The sequence below is a fragment of the Cicer arietinum genome, chromosome 3, assembly GCF_000331145.2.
Source record: "Cicer arietinum cultivar CDC Frontier isolate Library 1 chromosome 3, Cicar.CDCFrontier_v2.0, whole genome shotgun sequence".
Taxonomy (NCBI): domain Eukaryota; kingdom Viridiplantae; phylum Streptophyta; class Magnoliopsida; order Fabales; family Fabaceae; genus Cicer; species Cicer arietinum.
In genome coordinates this window covers 3728773-3752603 of record NC_021162.2, presented here as the reverse complement: position 1 = coordinate 3752603, position 23831 = coordinate 3728773, and the positions used below count along the sequence as shown (strand labels likewise).

General features: G+C 31.5%; 1 protein-coding gene across 3 annotated transcripts in view; it reads right to left on the bottom strand.

The window, feature by feature from the left end:
* The window catches only part of LOC101494974 (CSC1-like protein HYP1), a 36895-nt gene extending 23273 nt beyond the window's left edge, over nucleotides 1-13622 (bottom strand). The window contains exons 1-6 of one of the 3 annotated variants that reach the window (XM_073365681.1): nucleotides 13442-13622; nucleotides 11957-12301; nucleotides 11234-11383; nucleotides 10696-10776; nucleotides 10368-10596; nucleotides 8919-9107 (exon numbers count right to left, since the gene is read on the bottom strand). In XM_073365681.1, coding sequence (XP_073221782.1) covers nucleotides 8919-9107; nucleotides 10368-10596; nucleotides 10696-10776; nucleotides 11234-11383; nucleotides 11957-12237 — 930 coding nt within the window. In that variant the 5' untranslated portion in view covers nucleotides 12238-12301; nucleotides 13442-13622. Of the gene's footprint in view, nucleotides 1-8918; nucleotides 9108-10367; nucleotides 10597-10695; nucleotides 10777-11233; nucleotides 11384-11956; nucleotides 12302-13441 lie in introns of those variants that run through there. The other 2 variants (XM_004491793.4, XM_073365682.1) reach the window with 2 other exon arrangements.
* Between the last annotated feature and the right edge of the window lie 10209 nt (nucleotides 13623-23831).

The window sequence follows — 23831 nt, the reverse complement described above, 5'->3', positions numbered from 1 at the left end:
TGGGCAAGATGCTTGTATGACATGAAATCCATTACAGGTTATTGCACATTTGTATCGGGAAACTTAGTAACTTGGAGAAGCAAGAAACAATTTGTAGTAGCTCGGAGTAGTGCATAAGTTGAATTCAGGACTAAGGAACAAGGTATCTGTGAAGGAACTTGGCTAAAGAGAATGCTAGATGAAATCAGAATTCCTACCAATTACACCATGAGGATATTGTCTGACAACAAAGCTCTTATAAGCATTGCAAAGAATTTGGTTCACCACAATAGGACAAAGCAATCGAAACTGATGGACATTTCATTAAGGAGAAAATCGATCATGAAATCAGAAGTGTTTATGATGTTCCATCATGCAGACAAACAGTAGATATTCTGACAAAATCCCTTCTGAGGAATATATACGAAAATATCAAATCCAATCTGGTATGATAGATATCTACCCCCCAGATTGAGAAGGAGTGTTGAAGATCAGCGCATATCAAGCATAATTAACAGATTCCAATTTGTATAACTAATCAAGACTTTATGTAAATAATAATTAGTTGATTTTTTGTTTTACTATATTTAAAGTTAACATTTGTATGGAGAATAGGACTCAAACTTAGGTCTCGTTTATTCTATAAATACACTCTTTGTGTCATGTGAAGATATGCCTCAATCATCAACAATTATAGCTATTCTTTAGTGTTTGTTATAACTAAATCTGGCCAATTTGGTTATGACAAGTTTTTATAGTTAGTTAAGCTAACTTGTTTTTAGAATGCTATATATAGTTGTGAATGCATTCGTTGCATTGATGGGAAAAATGAGGTCTATGCAATTGAGATGAAGATTTATAGAAAATCAAAAAAATAAATAGACTAAGGGGAGAGAATACTGAGAGATTGTAAGTGGGAAACTTGTATTGTTGTCTTCTAAACAGTGATAGATACAAGGGTAGAAAAACACTACAACTGTAAAGACCTTAATCTTGTAAACTCTATACTTATTGTGAATTGCTCTGCTCTATTTTCCCATGACGTAGGTCTCAAGTAATTGAGGCTGAACACGTATATCTTAGTGTTATTCTTGCCTTATCTTTCTTTTATTTACTTTACATTGATTTCTTTTGTTAAGTATCAAAACTGCATTATATGTTTTAACAGCTTCATTGCTATTCTTTTGCTCTGATCTTTGTTGGTTAATTCTTGTTGCAGACTCAATTATTGTTTCAATAATTGGCGTCGTCTGTGGGAAAGGAGCAACAATGGGTGGAACCACAAAGTTTGATGTTGAAAAGTTCAATGGATCAAATGATTTTGGTCTTAGGAAGATAAAGATGTATGTTTTTCTAGTACAGCAGGGTTTGTTGAATGCATTGAAGAGTGAATCAGCTCTTCCTGCAACAATGACTACTCAAAAAAAGGAAGAACTGATTGAGAAAGCAAATAGTGTCATCATCTTGTCTCTTGGATACAAAGCTTTGAGGGAAGTTGCAAAAGAACCAATAGCAGCAGCCTTATGGCTTAAACTTGAGTCTCTCTATATGACTAAATCAGTTTCAAATAGTCTTTTCTTGAAACAGCAATTATTCTCTTTTAAAATGGATGAAGAGAAACCTGTTACATAACGAATTGATGATTTTAATAAGATTCTTGATGGTTTAGAAAATTTAAAAGTCAAGTTGAAGGATAAAGACAAAGCTTTGATCCTTCTTAATGCCTTGTCAAGTTCCTATGAACACTTCAAGGATGTTATCATGTATGGAAGAGAACAAACAATTACTCTTGAAGAAGTGCATATCTCTATCCGTACAAAGGAAAGCCATAAGAGACAAGAGATCAAGAATGAGAATCATGCTGAAAGTTTAAATGTTACCAGAGGAAGAACTGACAAGAAAAGATTAAATGGAAAGAAGCATAGGTCCAAGTTAAGAACTAAGCTTGAAGGGAAGTATAAATGCTTCCATTGTCACAAGAAGGGACATTTTAAGAAGGATTGTCCTGAAAGAAATGACTCAAGAAACTCTCAAGATTCTGGAAATGTTGTACTTCTTGATGCTGGTTATGAATCTGCAGAGGCCTTGATGATTTCAAATTCTGAAGTTAAAAATAACTGGATATTAGACTCAAGATTTACTTTTCACATGTGTCCAAGAAAAGATTTATTTTGAATCAATATATCTTCATGAAGGTGGAGTTGTTTTGCTTGGCCACTACAAACCATGCAAGGTACAAGGCAAGGGATCCATCAGATTTAGAATGTTCAATGACAAAGAGTTCTTACTAAAAGATGTAAAGTACATACCTGAATTAAGAATGGTATCATGACTATTACTAATAAAGATGATATCATTGTTAAACGCATAAAAAGAAATGGCTTGTACATTTTAGATGGTTCTACCATAATTGCACAAGCTTCTGTTGTCAGTTCCAATTTGCATTCATCTAGTAGAATATGGCATATGAGGTTAGGTCATGTAAGTGAAAAAGGCTTAATTGAGTTATCAAAACAGAATTTTCTTAATGGTGACAAAATTGATAAGTTGGAATTTTGTGATCATTGTATTCTAAGGAAGTCTAAGAGGGTCAGTTTTGGTGTTGGACAACACAATACCTTCAAGGACAAAAACTCATGTTGGTTGTTCTTATTTCCTAACTATCATTGATGATTATTCTAGGAAAGTATGGATCTATGTCATTAAAAATAAAAGTGACACTTTTATGAAATTTAAAGAATGGCATACACAATCTGGAACTCAAAAGGAATCTAAGTTGAAATGTTTGAGAACTGACAATGCCTGGAGTATCTTTCAGAATAATTTAATAAGTATTGCAGAGATTTAGGTATTCAAAGATATAAAACAGCTGCAGGTACCCCTCAGCAAAATAGCATTGCTAAAATGATGAACAGAACAATTTTGGAAAGGGTCAGATGTATGATTTTGAGTGCAGGCCTTCCTAAGACTTTTTGGGGTGAGGCTGCAATAACAGTTGTGCACCTAATCAATAGATGTCCTTCCTCAGCTATTGGATTCAAGACTCCAATTGAGATGTGGAGTGGAAAGTCAGCTGACTACTCTAATCTAAAAGTATTTGGCTCCTAAGTATTTGTTCACACAAGGCAAGATAAGTTGGATCCTAGAGCTATCAGATGTGTTTTTATTGGATATCCTAAAGGAGTAAAATGTTACAAGTTGTGGAGAATTGACCAAGGTGTGCCAAAGTGTATCGTATCAAGAGATGTAGCGTTTGATAAAACAAGAATGGACATGATTGACAAGGTCCATCAGTAGGACAGCACTTCAAGAAACAATATTGAGAGAATTCAAATTGAGGTGGAATCACTTGAAGATCAAGAGGTTAATCATGGAGACATGATTGATACATCAATTGAAGATAATAATGCAACTGAACCAAATTTGGCCAATTACGATTTGGTAAGGGATAGAGAAAGAAAAGTTATCAAGGCTTCAATCAAGTATGGTCAAACAAACTTAATTTGTTATGCTTTAAGTGATGTTGAAGATCTTCAAAGAGTTGAACCAAGAAATTACAAGGAAGCCATTAACATTGAAGACCGAGAAGCCTGGATGACAGCTATGAATGAAGAGATTCAGTCACTTGAAAAGAATCAAACCTGTATTTTGGTTGACATTCATAAGAGATAAAGGGTAATTGGATCAAAATGGGTGTTCAAGACAAAGGAGGGCATTCAAGGACAAGAGAAGATAAGGTTTAATGCAAGGTTGGTTGCCAAAGAATTTTCTCAGCTTGAAGGGATAGATATCAATGAAGTCTTTGCACCTGTTGTGAAACATTGTTCTATCTGAAACCTTTCAATTTTACTCAACATGACTTGGAATTAGAGCAGCTTGTCAAAACATCATTTCTTCATGGCGATCTTGAAGAAACCATTTATATGCAGCACCCTGAAGGATTTGCTTAAGGTTTATCTTTTTAAAAAATCTTTGTATGGTCTAAAGCAGAGTCCTAAACAATGATACAGGAAATTTGATGATTTCATGATAAAGAATGGTTTCCAAATATGCAGTTTTGGCAGTTGTGTTTACATCCTTAAAGAGGAAGGTCAAGTTCTTACTTATCTATTACTCTATGTGGGTGATATTCTTCTTGCAAGCTCAAATAAGGATCAGCTTAAAAAGCTCAAATCTGAACTTATTAATGAGTTTGAGATGAAAGAACTTGGAGAGGCCAAGATGATTTTAGGTATGGACATAAAAAGGAACATAATGAAGGGAGAATTATTCCTATCACAAGCTGCCTACTTGAAGAAAGTTGTCACTAAGTTTAGAATGCATGAGTCAATACATGTTACTACTCCTTTGGGACAAAATTCAAATTGTCCATGTAAGACTCCCCTAAGACTGATAAGGAAAGACAAAGGATGAGTACCATTCCTTATGCTAGTGGTGTTGGTAGCATAATGTATGGTATGATTTGCAGCAGGCCAGATTTGACTTATGATGTGAATGTTGTCAGCAAATTTATGGTTGATTCAAGGACATTGCATTGGTTAGCACTCAAGTGGATTATGTGATACTTGAATGACTCTTTGCCAGCAGGCTTGAAGTTCAAAAAGGCTCATCATGATAGGGAACCAATCAAGGGATATGTGGACTCAGATTATGTTGGAAGCATTGATACTGGAAATCAATATCTGGTTATGTTTTCACTTTATACGGAACAGCTGTGAGTTGGAAAGCAATTCTTCAATCTGTGGTTGCTCTTTCTACAACTCAAACTGAATTCATTGTTCTTACTGAAAGTGTTAAAGAAACTATATGGATGAAAGGTCTGATTGGTGAACTAGGGATAAATCAAGATTGTGTTTTAATCTTTTGTGATAGAAAAAGTGTTATTCACTTATCCAAGCATCAAGTGTATCATGATAAGTCTAAACACATTGATGTCAAGCTTCACTTCATAAGAGACGTGATTGAATCAAAGCAAGTTTAAGTGGAAAAGATTGCAACTGAAGATAATCCCGCTGATGCCTTCACAAAGTAATTTTCACAAACTAAGTTCAGACATTGCTTGGACATAGTTGGTTTCTGTGAAGAGTAAAGCTTTGGCACGGGAGCAAAGGCTACAAAAGGAGTATCCTGATATTGATTCAAGGTGGATAATTGTGAAGATATGCCTCAATCATCAACAATTAGAATTAATTATTCTTTAGTGTTTGTTATAATTGAATCTAGTCAATTTGGTTATGACAAGTTGTTATAGTTTGTTAAGCTAACTTGTTTTTAGAATGCTATATATAGTTGTGAATGCATTTGTTGCATTGATGGGGAAAATGAGTTTTATGCAATTCAGACGAAGATTCATAGAAAATCGGAAAAATAAAGAGACTAAGGGAAGATAATATTGAGAGATTGTAAGTAGGAAACTTGTATTGCTGTCTTCTCAACAGTGATAGATACAAGGATAAAAAAACACTACAATTGTAAAGGCCTTAATCTTGTAAACTTCATACTCATAGTGAATTGTTTTGCTCTCTTTGCCCGTGACGTAAGTCTCAAGTAATTGAGGTTGAACACGTATATTTTAGTGTTATTCTTGTCTTATTCTTTTGTTAAGTATCAAAACTGCATTATAGCCATTCTGTTTTTACAGCTTCGTTATTACTCTTTTTGCTATGATCTTTGTTGGTTAATTCTTGTTGCCGACTCGATTACTGTTTCAACATGTGATTTACAAAATCAGATAAACATATATATATTTTTGCAACATTTAATTTATATAATTGCTGGCTACTGCAGTCAGAATCTGATGAGTCTGATTTGATGTGCATATCCACAACAGTGTATTTACAGTGTACTCTACTTCCCCATATATGATGACACCACGGGAGCGCTCTTCCTACTCCTTTCATATGCATTCCATCGATCCATGTACTATATTTTTATATTTGACTAATTAAAATAGAGATTAAATCTTTGAAAATAAAATCATACAGCATGTGGAGTGGAGCATCCATTAGTGTTTATATTGTAATCCATCCATCTTACATTCTTATATCATGAGTGGGCAATCAGGATGTGTAGCATTTCTTCTAAGAAAAGTTGGTTTAGATATTTTTCTCAAGAATTAAAATAAAATTATATTTATTGAAATTGAAATATATTGGTAATACATCAGATATATTTATACTAGATTACTAAACAACCAAATCCTATTAGTACTCATATATAACTAAATCCCTACTAGTACTTCTATATAACTGAATCCCTACTAGTACTCCTATTCAACTGGATCCCTATACTTGAGGGATATTAAACAGAAACATATTTTGACACTCCCCCTCAAGCTGGTGAATAGGTGTTCTCCATACCCAGCTTGAATACAATTCTTTCAAAGTTGCTACTGTCCAGCCCTTTAGTTAGAAGAACTGCAAGGTTGGCATGGGAGGAGTTATATGGAATGCAAATTAGGCCAAAAAGAAATCTCAAGTTGCTACAATGAAGGCAGCAAAAAGGGACACAATGAAGGTGGCTAAGAAATAGAAACCGCAATGAAAACGGAACCCAGCAAAAAGGGTCCATTGAAGGTGGCTAAGAAATAGAAACCGCAATGAAGGCGGAACCACAATGAAGGCGGCAAAAGGACCACAATGAAGGTGGCTAAGAAATAGAAACTGCAATGAAGGCGGCAAAAGGACCGCAATGAAGGTGGCTAAGATTTCACGAAAATAGAAACCGCAATGAAGGCGGCAAAAAAGGATCACAATGAAGGTGGCTAAGATTTCATGAAAATAGAAACCGCAATGAAGGCGGCAAATTTATGCGGAAGCAAGGGCCACAATGAAGGTGGGTGGTAGGTTTATGCGGAATAGGTATGAAAAAATCTCATGTTGCTGCAAAGAAGGTGCCTAAGGTTTCATGAAAATATAAACCGCAATGAAGGTGGTAGGTTTATGCGCTTTACCCCACCTCTTAAATTTGGGATCTGTTTCTTTGGGGGTTCATCTGTTAAGTATTCTGTCATTTCTTTACCTTTCAAAAACGTGCGCACAATTTGAGACCACTTCAAATAGTTCTTCCCATTTAACTTGTGAACGAATGAGAGGTTTTGCAATTCGGCTTGGAATTTTTTATTTCCTGTTTCAGTCTCGGTTCCATTATGAATCACTACTCCTTCTCCCGCCATGGATGAAAAACAAAAAACAGCAAGTTTCTCTTATTTACAATCTACGAAAAAACTGCCGCAATGGTACAGCACTCCCCCTCAAGCTAAAGCTTAACTTTAGCTTGCTACAAGAAAACAATGTTTTGCTCCACAAAATAATAAAAAAGATGGAAAGACAACTCAGGGATGCATTTGAAGTCGGAGAGAATTGCTATAAATATAGCCTAACCAGATAGCCTGATTGATCATCAGTCTGAGAGAAATTTATGGCAAGCAATTGAACAAAGCAAGCTCCGTTCTTCTAAAAGACTTCATTTGGAAGCTTCAAAACAATAATATCGGAGACTCAAAATATTTAAACTTGAATATGTTTCAAGGAGAGAGCGGCATGCTTCAGGAAGATAAAGGCACGACCACTATATCACATCATGAAAAGACCTGCAGAGGGGGGCCGGAGACAGGTGCATGCATTCTCACGCACGAATTTGGTGGAGGTGCATAAGACCCATACATAGAGAAGATGGACACGCGGTGGATTGCGGCGATGTTTGTTGACTTTGGATGCACACTAGAAAATTCAGCTGGTGTTGAATTTTTCTTGGCTCCTAGGTAGTAATTTGATTCGATGTTGCAGTTTGAAGGTTGAACTATCTTCCTGAACCTTTTTGATCCTAGACACAAGTTTCATAGAGCAGTGCCCCATGAGCTTCTTGCTGCTAAGCAGGATTTGATTGATAAAGCTCAGAGAGTTCTGGTTGAGAATAGAAATTTGTTGCAGAGTATGAAATCATCTGTTGGCATCCCTTTTACCGGTGAAGATGACATTGCATTCACTAACTTCAAACAAGTGATTGATGAATGGACAGATCAAGAACAGGAAAGAACAAAAAAAAAAGTCATTGGAAAAAACACATAGTGAAAGTGGTGTTTTTGAGGGCAGCTGTAGCGTCGTGGCTAGTTGCTATAAAGGCAGCCGGAGTTGATGGTGACATATGACTGTATGAAGCCAAAAAATTGAAACACTGAAAAAAGTGGTGCTGCCGGCGGCATTTGCCGCCACCGACAACGGTAGTGAAGCACAAAAACAGATCACAAAATTAGAACCTGCTCTGATAACATCTCAAGAATTAGAATAAAATTATATTTATTGAAATTGAAATATATTGGTAATACATCAGATATATTTATACTAGATTACTAAACAACCAAATTCTATTAGTACTCATATATAACTAAATCCCTATTAGTACTCATATATAACTAAACCCCTACTTCCCTACTAGTACTCCTATTCAACTGGATCCCTATACTTGAGGGATATTAAACAGAAACATATTTTGACAATTTTTATTCTAGTTCTTCTACTTTTTTAAATTAATATTTTCTTTCCCCAATCTAATTTAATATAGATCTTTTTATGAAAATGGAGTTCTAAAAATATTTTGCTTGTACCACATTGTGCCAATATGAATCTACCTATCACAAGAATAGTCTTTCTCTCATGATACATGACGAAATTTCACGCATCTGTTTTCTGCCATTTTTCCCCCAGATTTGTGTATGAACACGGGATCTTTACTAGTTATTCAGATATGTAGTACTGAACTGAATGAATTATTCCAACCACAATTTGGATAAAATATTTACTTTACAGATGATATGGTTTAAAGTAATGATTCAATGAAAATGATTATCCAATTAATTTGATTTGTTGTTAGACAGGGTGAAAACATATCAAATGTTAAACAACATTAGAGGAAACAAAATTAATTGTCACAATGGTTACCTTTCCTGCCAATGAAGACTGTTCTATTCTCACATTATCTGCAATGTCTCCCAATGTCTTTTCATAATGATCTAACAGATCAACTTTATGCCCAAAAAGTCCCAGAAATCCATCACGCCTATGCCTTTGAGGAGAGTTATCTTTATGTTTCAGATGGGTAACCCTTTTGTACAGTCTCTCTGCATCAGTCTACAAGGAATAAACCTTTCATAGTCAAAAGTACAGTATAGGAAATATGGAAAGGAAGAATTTAATGTTAAATTTCTATTTCTAATAAGTTCATAACTTCACATAGATATGAAATGACTGATTCAAATCCAGACCCTTCTACCTCCAAAAAGGAGAATCCTTACAGAAATAAATAATGTATAATCTATTTTAAAAGAAAGAACGAACAAAGCTATTTATGGAAAGACTATTAAACATTATCTGAGAAAACAAGATTCAAATTAAATCACTTAATTAAGAGTTGATCATTGACATGATAGCTAAGCCTTTATGATAAAGGGGTGAGTAGATCAATCGCTGTTGTTCTCATTCTCCTAAATAAAAGATGGTTTTCACCACAAGATAAGGTGGGCTGTGAATTGACCACCCTTCAAGCTCAAGGGTCATATCCAAAAAATAATTGGTAAGACAGACTCTTTAATGCATTAGCTTTCTCCATGAACCATTCCACCTTAAAGCTTAAACTATTATTTGATGGCCAAAGAATGGCTTTTAATGTTGACTTCATTCTTGTTGCTTTGCAAGTAAAGCATCATTCCAAAGTCCAAAGTCAGTTACACAAAGAATTAAGGATAACACATTAAGGTACTGCATAAAATAGTACGATTATGAAAAGAAAGACAAGTTCTAAAAGTCTAAACAAATATGCAGTCTTTAAGATACATTTGATCAGGCATTTTTTATATGGTGGAAAAAGCCTTACAAGTTGGAACCAGGAAGAAACTAAATATGTGAACTGACTTAAGATCATTTATACGTCAAGTCCGTAACAATGTTTTCCTAACTAAGGTCTTATACCTAACAGTTTCTAAAGTAGAAAGGAAAATTCAGGTGCTTTGCAGCTGTACTCTCCTTGCAGATGTGTAGTGTATTCTGATGAAGAATTTGTAAGATAAGCCCGTTTTCTTGGCAACATTGTGGGTTTAACTCAAAGGTGCTCTAAGGGAGTGATTTTCCCTCAATATGCCTATGCTGACCTCACTACCTATGGTACTTCACCTGTTTTTATGTTAAAAGTTGTTTCTTTTAATTATATGAATGCTCCTGATCTTCCATTGTTGTACTTCTTCTCCTTCAATGGATTGCGGATATTTAGAAGACACTCACTTACAGGATTAAGAATTTGAGGCATTAAATTGAGTAACAAACAATGCAACATCAAGCAAGTGTCAGTGGGAAAGACTGAATCACTTAGAAGTAGAACTCAAGAAAAATGCTTACAACTAGAATTTGAAGTTTGCTGCTTCGACGGACAACCGAATGTGAAAGGTAAGCAGAAGGGTGAAGATCCATGAAGAAGCGCTCAACAGCCTCGTTACATGTCCATCCAGGCGGAACAGGAATACCTCGTACTAATATTGTAAACTGATGAGGCTCCGGCTTGGAGGAATAGAAGCAAGCAATTCTTTTTGATGAAATGTACTCATACTCCTGCATTTGATATTGAAATCTAGCATGAAACTCAGCCACTGTCATACTCATACAGATTAACAGAAACGAGAAAATTTTGTAAGGATGTGCTAAAAAAACTTGAGCAATAATAACTTACATAATAAAGAAGAATGCAGACAACCCCAGTGAAAACATAAGCAGCACAAAAATGAATCCATAACCTTGATAAAGGCCAAATCTAGCGATCAGAGTTCCCATGTTATAACATAGATAAAAATTAAGTAAAAAGAATCAAATTTCAATAACATTTATTATAAATATTTCACTCACACAAGTTGTGTAAATACAGCAGCAAACAAGAAAATTGTCATCTATTTGGATAAACTTGCATAATTTTGGAAACAAGTTAAGTAGTTAAAAACCAATATCAATCACAATACAAATGCACTGCAATTGTAAAACATGACAAATGTTTTCTTCAGTTCAACTGATCACAAAGCACCCACAACAATTAATATAAAGATAACAGAGACTTCACATAATAAATGCAGATTCATAGATTACAGAAAATGAGAGTATGAATTGATGCCAAAATAGAACCAATAAAATAATATTTCATATATGTATTTATCTTCAACGTGAATAAATAAGACCAATACTAAAGAGTTGTGACCATCTTGATCAATAATATTCACCTCTTTGAACCATTGTTAACGTTAGAAATACTGAAGGAATCCAAGGATTTGTTCTGAAATTCAGAATTATCACGAATCTGAGTCCCCATAAAATTAATTGGGAGAAGAAAGAGCGTTCCAACAATTCCAGCAAAAGTAAATACTTTTAAACTGCACAATACCACAAAAAAGGGAAAGTATCAGCTAAACAAAATAAATGCACCCTTCAAACAAAACACAGCAAGATAACAGAAAATAGTTAGACCATAAAATATTTTGAAGAAATGCAGATAGAAAGTAATCAATGTTACACATGGATGTTATATCATATTAACAAATGAATTTGGAACAGTGTAATAAAACCAATAAAAAAGAATGTGTTGTAGTGGTGCATAAACTACGTAGCACCGACACTTCAGATTAAAATCGTGTCCAGTGTCCAAGACATGTCGATGTTAAACTTTAAAACATGCCATTACATTCAATCACTTCAATTTTTACAAATTTATTACTAATGTGAACGTGTCAGTGTCGTGTTTGATGTCTACCACAGTGTTTCATAGCCTATGCATACTTATATATATGTGTGTGTAGGTAAACATGAATGAACTGGCATAAAATAGACCCTTGATACAGACAGCGCAGGAAATATCCATCAAAATGAAGAGAAGAGGCTTGATTAGCTAGTATAATACATTTAATAAGATATGACATGATACTTCTTTAAACCTAAATTCAAATTACCTAAAGACAAATATACGCACGAAGACAAAAGCATCTAAGCCTGCAGTTTCTATAAATTCGTCATCAGAAGGCTCCCATGCTCTTCTCACCCAACCAGCAGTAGGGAACAACCGTTCCAAGTTGAATTGACCACCCTCTTCAAGTTTTCTTTCAGAAACTAAGCGTGGTGCATAGACAGTAATATTACCAGGCTGCTTCCTCAATATAGAGTACAGGGTGAAAAATAAAGAACAAATGCTAAGATTAATTCCAACTGAAGTTAGAAGAGCAGAAAGAATCATTATTTAAAATTCTGGTTCAAAACCAGCAAATCAACTCTGTATGCCTGATAACACAACTATGGTCCTGAAATCAAATAAAACATCACTATCAGAAATTGAATATGAAGGCTCAAAGTACCGATAATATACATTATCTGTTGCATAATTCATATACAGATTGTTGTAATAATTAATTTATATGATGATATAAGAACTGTTGCTAACTCGTTCCATTTTCGAATTAATAATGATAGATGGATAATGACTATGGTGGTTGGCTTCTAAACTTAGAGGCTAAGTATCATTATGCGGCTGAACATAATTTCAAGAGTCATTATGCTTTTACAGAGGAACATATTTATTTATCAGAATATTTTGTTCCTCATCCAATACAATTACCAAAAAATTATTCTGTGGATTTCTGAGAATCTGTTCATGTAACTCGGCACGAAAATTTTAAGACTTAGGTAAACAATCATTTACATGTAAGCATAAAATGAATGCAATATGCAAATGACCCAACCTATTGAACACTGAACCCTAAAGCACATAGTATACAAAGCAATAAAACAATTTACTAATCTATGAAACACCAACCCATAGAAACACATAGACACTGATACTAGACATGACTCTAACACTAATAGTAAACACCGATAATAATTTAAGAAAATAGAAGTGGTTGAATCAAATTACACGTGCCGTTGTCGTGTCGGTATTTGTACTGACATATGTTCCACACTGGACACACCTTCAATACGAAGTGTCGGTGCTACATAGGTAGGTAGTAATTGATAGTTATATATTTATACACTAGTATACTAGTATTCCCCACAACACAACCCTTCAATCATTGAGTTGAAAAATCTAGAAACAAAAACCTTAGGCATATAATAACAAATCATTATAACTGATTGAGCATTAGTATCCAATAGTAACAATGTTGTTGATACAAGATTGCAAATTGAAATTTCAATGGTTTTGATCACATACATTGACAGATCATACAACGGATCCAAACGAGATGCAATTTCTAACAGAATGATAGAAATCATAGTAACGAGGCATTTTAGCGTGCAAAACTACGTTGCTTCACAAATCTCTATAAAGAATTATATAGCATGATTGAATTGGTAGATTTAATCAATTATGAATTATATTGAAACAAAAGAAGAATATAGTATAGAGAAAAATATAATAGAAATTGAAATTGTATAGTTGGAACCTGGTTATGAAACAAGCATGATTGAGTAAAGTTGAGGGAAAATTGAATTGAATGATAGAAATAGAAAGAAGAAATTTGTTCGTCAACATGAATGAATATGAATGGGTGAGGGACCAACAAAAAAAATTGAAATGAAATGAAACAAAAAAAGCTGACTAGTTTTTTCTCCCGCTTTTTTTGGTGGTGATCATGAAACCTTACGGCCACGTGTCGGTGCCTCGTTTGTTTTCATCTGTTTGCTTATTCGTCTTTTTTTTTTTTTTGTCCAAACTGGAATAAATAAACGGTTTTTGAAAACTGCCTACCTAAATAAAATAAAGGCATAATTGCAGTTTTGGTCCCTCTATTTTAACTGATTCGCAAAAGTAGTCCTCTTATTTTGTTTGTCTCCAGTTTTGGTCCCTCAAACAGAATTTTGGTCCAAAACTTGATGAAATTTCTTTTTTTTTTTTTTTGCATTTATTTAAATCACATAATACCTCAAAATCTCATTTGCAACAATTGTATCTGGAATCTATGATTATAAATGGTATAGTACGATTTTAAAAAATAAAATTTCATTAAATTTTTTACCAAAATTCTGTTTGGGGACCAAAACTGGGAAGAAACAAAATAGGAGGACTACTTTCGCGATTCAACTAAAATAGGGGACCAAAACTACAATTAAGTCTAAAATAAAATTGAGGTGGTGCTAGTGTAAGTTATACTTAATAGTAAAATGAACTTTTTGTTATTGAAGGAAGTTAATATATGAATTTTATTTTTTTTTTGTAATTGATAACAAGATTTGAAATTTTTTTTTTTGAAATTGTAGGTTTGGAAGAAAAATAGACTATACCAAATGTGCATATTGTCTTAGGTTAAATAGCACCTGCAGCCCTTAATTTAATTTTAAGTGACAATTTGATATTTGTATGTTATAAAATGTCAATAATGCTATCCTTTTAAAAAAAAAATCAAAAATTCATTAAATTTTTTAAACAAAACCCATAAAATGAATTATCATCTTCAATATAATGTAAATTTCATCACATACATATCTTAAATATTCAAATAAATTCATATTTTCATCTCTAACAACATTAAATTCATCAAATAAAGAATGAAAATATGGGCTTATTTAAATATTTAAGTTATAAATTTAATGAAATTTGCATTATATTGAAGATGATAATTAATTTTATGGGTTTTGTTTGAAAATTTTGATGAATTTTTTTAATTTTTGTAAAAAAATAAAAGGATAACATTGTTGACATTTTAAAACATAAAAGATCAAATTGTCATTTAAAATTAAAATAAATGACCATATCAGGAAAAATAAAGATAAATGACTAAAACGAAATTAAATTAAGGGATTGCGAGTGTTATTTAGTCTTATCTTTATTAATATTATAGATTATAGATATTAAGGATTATGTTAATAAGTGTCTTGAAGTGTGTGGCCATTAAGAATACAAAAGTAAAAATTTTGTATCGGAAAGAAGAAATGTTGAATTGAATACACAATTTTTAATCTACTTTTTAATGTAATATTTCTATTTTTACATGTTTAGTAAGTGTTTCAATGACACTTGTTAGTATTTTCTTAATAATAATAATAATAATAATAATAATAATAATAATAATAATATTAATAATAATAATTTTGTCCTAAAATAATGGACTCACTTATTTATTTCACACATAATAATAAAAATAATTGACTCATTTAATTATTTTAAATATATTAAAAAAAGTAAATCAAGTAAGAGAAAGAAAAATAGTTTAACTAAACTATCTTTATTATTTGGTCCAACTACTAATACTAGTCTTTTATTTTATTTACACGTAACATGTACGTTATTTATTTTATTTTATTCTCGTTTTTTTTGTAACGTGTGAGTCTTTTATCTTTTAAAATATTTACAAAGTCATCATTTATTATTTAAAATGTTTTCACCACTATTCTTTATCATTTTTCTTTGATTTAGGTCTTTTATCTTTTAATATGTTAACAAAATTATATTTTAAATATGTTGATGTAATGTCATTAAAAATGTGCCCTAACTTGACAAGTCGATTTAGGATTACAATTAATAATTATTTGAGTAAAAAAAAATTCAAGTTTAATTGTTAAGGTTCTTCAAATCCATAACAAACAATTCGACATTTATCATCTTATACATCATCTTCATAATTCATCAATATTAAATAAAATTATTAATAATAATTCTACATAGACTTGCCACTAAGTTTATTTTATGACTTAAATGATAATTTTGTAAACATATTAAAAACAAAAAACTTAAATGAGAAGAAAAAAAAAAAGATAAAGCATTAAATTTCTAAATATTTTAAAGTATAAAAGATAATTTTGTAAGTATTTTAAAAAATAAAAAAAATTTAAACGAGAAAAAAAATATAAATCTAAGTGTTACATAAATAACATATAATGTAATTTAAATTTTTTTTGTGTAATTTTAATTACGATTTATAAAGTAAATTTTTTTTTAAGTTGATTTCATTGGAGGGAATTGAATTACATGGCTTACAATATTTATTGTTTAGGAGAAGATGGTTAACCATATAAGTACTTAAAATAAAATTTTAAATATATTTTAATTTCATTCTTTTATTATAGTAATCGGAACTTTTTATTCTTATTTAATTGAACGGTATAAAATATTGACTGTAATGACAAATATTTTAGTAAAAGTGTACTAAAAGAAGAAATACATGTGTATTAATGTAGGTTTAGAATTAGTAAAATGTTTTTCTAAGTACTAAAAAAATATATAGAGAATCTGAATTTGTAAAAACTATTGTTTGTGTTGAAAAAATTACTGTCAAATCGAAATTGAATATATTTTTGTCATCTACAATTTTTGTGATCTCTATATTGAAATTATTAAAATTTTAATTATTTGCTATCTACTATATGTTACAAGATAGATTAAGTATTCTTACATTAATTTCTATGGCAAATGATTTTTTCAAATAAAATTAATTACAATAAATATATTATCAATGTGTTTGTAAAGAATATCAATTCACAAAGGTAATAATTCTAATAGTGTTGAGACTTCTTTTTTTTTTTAGTTCATTCAGAGCACCAAAAATCTCAAGAAGAATCCTGGATTTGAAATTGTGCCCTGGCGTATCAAAAATCTTTGTAGCCTTTTATCATATGCACTGCACTTATATAGGATGAATAATCTTTCGTATGTGTCTGTATGTCCTTTTCTTTTTTAATGTGCTAATGTGTTCATATATTTTAGGAAAAATTACACTTCTAGTCTTTTATCTTATTTAGATATAACATGTAGATAATTTATTTTATTTTATTCTCATTCGAATCTTGTAACATTTGGGTCTTTTATCTTTTAAAATATTTATAAAGTTATCATTTCTCATTTAAAACGTATACACAATTATTCTTTGTCTTTTTTCTTTCGTATAGATATTTTATCTTTTAATATGTTTTAAATTTGTTGATGTAGAGTTATTAAAATGAGCCCTAAGTGACAAGTCGATTTAGGATTATTAATAATAATATTTTTCATAATCCTAAATAATTTAGAATTGGCTTCTTAAAAGAAGAGAGGAGATACAAGACAAAACACTTATTTCTCTTTTGCATATCAGTAGACGAAGGTGAAGATCGAAACAAAGATGAGTTTGCATTTGAAACTCGAGATAGAGGAGAAACATAAGGAAAATATTAAATTGAAGTTTTATAGACTAATTTGATTACACTTATGAAATATATTGATAAAGTTATACAAAGTAATAGATGGAAGTCCATAGAAAATCTTTTTCTTTTTAAAGCAATAGAAATGAAGTTCATGCAAGTTTACAATTGAATTATTTGTCCTTTTCTATTTATTATTTGAGTTTTTTTTTAACTGTTAAATCAAATTGAATTTACAAAATTAAATTTTAAAAATTATAGAAACGAAAATCATATTTAAGTTCCTGATTTTGGCAATTTGTGATTAAAGTTGTTGTTGGACTTGACAATGATGTAGAAGGTAGTATAACGAATGATTTGATGACCAAGTTTGAAGAAGAAGCTATTGAGGAGAAATGTCAATTCCCAAACTATGTCCCTATATCAGTTGAACATGATTCTGACGATTGCAGCCCTTTTAAAGGAGATTCTGTTGGGGTTGATTGCAAGTCCCACATCCTTTAGTGTGGGAGAATAAGGAGAAGGCCAAGGCTATATATTGGGTTTTGGTCCTTTGTTTTCAAATGCACCAGTCAACAATAGCACTTTAAGCTTGTATCTGACTTAGTTTATATATTTGCTTTGTAAGAGTGTGGTTGTACTGGGGTGTCTGGGGTGTGAGTGAGAGAAGTCTATGTGTTGTAACAATTTTCACATAGTATTAATTCTCTGGTTGCTGGTTTAGGCAGCGGCCGTGGTTTTTTCTCCGGTTTTGGAGTTTCCACGTTATATTCTTGTGTTGTGATTGTGTCTTAATTTTTTTAACTTATGCTATTTTTCCCAACAACTGGTATCAAGAGCCAGGTTCGGAGGTTCAGTAGGATAATTTTTCTTAGTATGCTTTGTGGTTGCAGCTTTGTCTGATCTTCCACATCATAAAAGAATTATCCTTGGTATTGTTAGGGGAAAGGTGATACTGTGAAAGTGTTGTTTAGGGAGGTTCTGGCTAAGGAAAGACTTGGTATTTAAGCGTGTCTGTTGTGACCCACCTCTCTTTCCTGGGAACTTACCTGGTGCACAATTTACAGTCTGCGTGCAGCTGCTATGTCTTATTCAAGCGTTATGAAGTTTGACATAGAGAAGTTTGATGGAAGAATCAACTTTGGCTTGTGGAAAGTACAAGTCAAGGATGTGCTTATACAATCAGGATTACACAAGGCGTTGAAAGAGCAATTCCACAATCTGCGCATGGATGAAGTTGAGATTGATGATGAAGATAAAGCATTAAGGCTCATTTTGTCCCTTCCACCTTCCTATGTTCATCTTAAACCTGTTCTGATGTATGGGAAGGAAAGTTTGAGTTTTGAAGAAGTTGCAACTAAAATTATTTCTGAAGAAAGGAGAATGAAAAATGATGAAAGCACTTCATCAAGCTCAATGTTGCTGACTAGAAGTGGGGCTAATGGGAAGAAGATACATGCAAAGAATTTGGTGTGCTGGGAGTGTGGAAAGTCTGGGCATGTGAAGAGAAATTGTCCAGGTGGAGCAGTATCTGAAAAAGACTCTGAGACAAGTGCTGGCAAGGTCTCCCTTGTTTGGGGAGATGATGATGATCTCATCTAGAAGATAAAGTTTGTCCTTATGGTATTTCCGCTATACCATGAAAAAGGACAAGTTATTGCTAGCGGATTCAGAACAGCACACGGGCATTGGTTGGCATTGATGCAAGGTGTGTGGTGATGTGTCGATGGCTGAAGAACTTCCTGGAAGCCAACATGGGAGTTGCACCATAAATTTCAGCAAGGTTTCGACATGAGAAAATTCTTGGAATGGTTTAGTTCCAAGTGGAGAAAATTCTTGGGATGGTTTAGTTCCAAGTGAAGTGTACTTTTGATGGTGGAGTATGATTGTCGGTAAGACAATGGAAGCGGAAGTTGTAACTCTTACAATCAAGGTGGAGATTGTTGGGGTTGATTGCAAGTCCCACATCCTTTAGTGTGGGAGAATAAGGAGAAGGCCAAGGCTATATATTGAGTTTTGGTCATTTGTTTTCAAATGCACCAGTCAGCAATAGCACTTTAAGCTTGTATCTGACTTAGTTTATATATTTGCTTTGTAAGAGTGTGGTTGTACTGGGGTGTCTGGGGTGTGAGTGAGAGAAGTCTATGTGTTGTAACAATTTTCACATAGTATTAATTCTCTGGTTGCCGGTTTAGGCAGCGGCCGTGGTTTTTTCTCCGGTTTTGGAGTTTCCACGTTATATTCTTGTGTTGTGATTGTGTCTTAATTTTTTTAACTTATGCTATTTTTCCCAACAGATTCATGGAAGTCGTTGATGATAATGATGAAGCCAATTCAAAGAATGTGAAAAATATAAAAATTGAGAAGGATTGAGAATCAAGCTTCATATGAACATAGGACTTTTGTTGTTTTGTTTTGAATTAAAACCTTTGTTTTGGCAAAACTTTGTCAGTTATGCACGGATACATTCATATATTGAATTTCTATCAATTTCCATTTATGAATATTTTAATGTTATGTTTGTTTGCTTTCAATTTTGTATGGACTTCATAGACTATGTTTCTATGGATATGACCATACCAATTTTTAAATTTTCAATGGCTGCATTTCAATTTTAAATTTACTAATGTATTATACATTATACATTCTAAAGTTATTGTTAAATATCAATAGTTGATATTTTAGTTATGTACTTATAATAAACCTCGTCTGTACAAGGTATGCAAACAATTTTTTTTTTCAATTTCTTTATACTTTTAATCCGTGATTTAACTTATACGTTACTCATTATTTTACTTTTTGTATATGCAGATCAAATGATATTACAGTTGTCAAAATCAACAATTTTGAAGGATTCATGAAGACTAATATGTAAATTCAAAGATAAAAGATACATGTAGAAAGATTGTGTATATCAAATTAGACGATAGCTTAGATGTGTATTGTAATTGTTTTTTTGTAATGAAAAGTTTATTTATCTTTAGTATTTAAGCAATAACAAGTAATACTTGAATAAATGCCATTTTGCCCCTTAAATTCTAAGTGTCGTACTTCATATCAGTTACAAACTATGTTGAGTAATAAATAAATCATTATTCAATTATTTACCCATCTTTAAATTTACTAATTTACTTAAATATGTTCATGTCTATTATTTAGAAAATTCCTATTCCATTGAATCTAATTATTTTCTCTTTCAAATATTGTGTTTGTAAATATTCACCTATTTAATTTTTCAATAATTATTATTTTTATTTGATATTATAATCTACATGTTCACATATTTCTATTTTTTGGCTGCCAATTATATCAAGTAACAAAATTAAATGTAAATTTTTTCTTCTTAATTGTTGGCAATTGGTTTGTCTTGGAAACAATTTATAGATAATCTAACCAATTATTAATTACTTGAAGCATTAAATCTTGGCAGGTTCAGTATACCAATTACTTTTCTTTCCTTTCTTACTTTCTTCAACAATCATTTCATTATCTTTTTAGAAACTATCTAGAATACAAAGTTAGAAGCACACAAACATACTCAAATCATTTATAGAAATATCAATCATAAATCAGGACATTTATCTCATTTATGTAACTATGAATTTCTTTCTTTCTTTATTTATTTATTTACATTATTTATATTTTTTAACTCTCGATTTTTGTTGTCATTATTCATGCAACTTCCATTCTTACATAGATCCATGAATATATTTTCATTCTTACATGTCAAACGTGATAAAAGATTGTATCTCTTACAACTATTATTACGATATACATGAATGATAATATAGCTAAGTTCTATCATAATTCAACAACTATTTTCAAAGTCATGTTAATCTGGTATTTATTTATATTATTATAATAACAAATAGATTTCGGACAACAAATACAACATATCCTATTAATTGATTGTAGACCTTAACAATAAATTGATGTAGCACAACAAACATAAACAGAAATAGGAATAACAAATAAATTCAGTTTTTTTTTTCTTTTATGGACAACTCCTATAATGTAATAAATGTTAATAATAAAACCCAATAATTAATAGTATTGCTTGAAACAATCACCTTAGTAATGTAACTACTGAATATAAACATGATTTTACATTTATGCATTAAAGGATTTACCACATCCACGAGTTTGTGTAGCGTTAGGATTCTTGAAAGAAAAGCATCCCCCAATCAGAGCATCATTGTAGTCAAATTGTACGCCAAATATGAAGAGTAGGCTATTAGGATCACAAACTATAAAAACAAATGGACAAGTCAAATATGTCAGGTAGTGATTTTTAGGGTTTACGACTTGACAAATATTAAAATATGGAGTGCGACCGTTAGTACTAGGGGGTGGGCAAAGTTCAGTTCTGAACTAGAACCGTTTGAAAATTGAACCAAACTGATTTTCAGTTCGAAAAAATGAACCGAACCAGTTTTCAGTTCAAAAAACCGAACTGAACCGGTTTTACAAAATGGTGAACCGGTTTTTTATTTTGAACTGAACCAAACCGGTTTAACTTAGTTTTTTTGTTCATATAGGCCAAATTTTACATAATTACCCCTAATTACTTATAAAAAACAAATTTGGTTCAAGTTTTTTGAAATAAAAACCAGTTCGGTTCAGTTTTTTCAAATTAAAAACCGGTTTGATTCGGTTTTTAAACTGAAAACCAGTTCAGTTCAGTTCTTGTTTTAAAAAATCAGTTCGAAAACAGTTCGGTTCTCAATTTTTATAAATCAGTTCAGTTCAAAACCAGTTCGGTTCAGTTCAGCAGTTTGATTTAGTTTTTTGTTTTTTTAAACACCCCTAGTTAGTACGTTAATTATAGATATACACAGGTAAACAAAAGTCACCTCTATTAAAGATACATGCATCGGTTTTGTTTTCGTGCAATTTTCAATGTCAATATAAAATACATGAATTTTTATAAATTTTGTTTCAGTCTCCTTTTACCAATTTTTGGGTTTATAATTGCTATTATGAGTCTTTCATTGGTTGCCTTGTTTTGTTCAATAAAGATTTTGTATGGAATGCATTTGTGTTTTGTATGTTGTTTGTGCTTTTCCACTCAAAAATAATAGTACTAAAATGCAAACAATTTCAAAGTGAATTTAGAATTGGAGGAAATGAACAAGTACATAGGTTAGAATAAGGATGAAATTACTAAGATTTGATACATCCATTTGAAGACACAGTATGAGTTGTCCAAGTTGATGCACTCTTTGGCTTACAATTTTTTGCAGGTAAGCGAAACTTGTGTTATTATTGATTTGTAGAGCTCAAATGTTAATCATTGTAATTATATTCTAACACTAACAGTGAGTTGCCACTTGAACTGCAAGATTGAGGAGAAAAATGATGATGAAAGTCAAATCATTTAAACAAAAAAATGATGTCTTAAATATTAACAGTGTGTTAACTTGTACGTCACACAAGATATATATGTATCCCAAAAAATGGTGTATATACTTATTTAACTTTTAACTATTAAGTTTATGAAATTAACATAAACTTGCCTCAATCTTTATTAGATGAAAATGGTACGCCACATATGCATACGTGTAGATTTGAAGTTTCAACCACTGAACAAAATTTTGTTGCAAGAATTATGTTGTTTGAGTTAATTATTGGTAAATTGACATACATTATCTCATCTTCAATGTTTAACTGAACTTAATCATTCATATCAATCTTCAATTAAGTATATTTTACAATTTATTTTACAGCAACAAATGGAACAACTCATATTAATTCTATTACCACAACTTCAATTGACATAGAATCAGTTACATTGAACAACAAACATAACAATCCTACTAATTCGACTACAACCTCTTATGACCATACAATTGATGCATGTTTGACAATTCACTATTATTATAATCAATTCAAAATGTTTCCTTTATATATATTCACATTCATTTTTTTTAAAACTATGTTTGCATTTCATCTTCATCTAGAATTCGTAGGAAAAACATAATGAGAAGCAAAGCAACCAAACCAATAAAACACGTTTCATATTGTATATTCTATTTTCATATTGTATGCTTTCTTATTTTCTCTTGATAATTATTAACTTACTACATTTTGACATTTACAAATTATAAGGTTCATTACATTTAAAATGACATGTTTCTTTATTTTAATATATATTCTTGATTGTTTTTCTATGATAGAGTCACAAAGGTTATATTGGATATGTATGAACTAATTAACAATTATATGTGACATATTAAGTGGTTTACTATAAGACATAAGTTGTTCATAGCGGAGAAATCCATCCATTTGTAGTTGGAAAACGTGTAGTACTACCTTCATATCTTATCGGAGGTCCACAAGACATGTTTAATAATTATCAAGATGCAAAGGTCATTTGCAAAAAGTTTGGGTATCCTGATTTGTTTATCACCATCACATGCAATACTAATTGGCCAGAAAAATAAAAATAAATAAATAAATAATTTTTTTATTAGAGACCTTAAAGCAAGTGATCGTTTGTAGAGCATTTAAGGCAACGCTTGATCACATGATGAGTGATTTTAAAAAGAAAAAAAAATTGCAGTTAATATTTACTATATATTTTTTATTACTTTTATTATTAGTTTTATACAAAGATAATTTATGAACTTTTGAATACTATAAATTAATATATTTAAAATTTCTTTAATAAGGACATATACCATAAAGTTTCAGAAGAGGGAATTGCCACACGCACACATT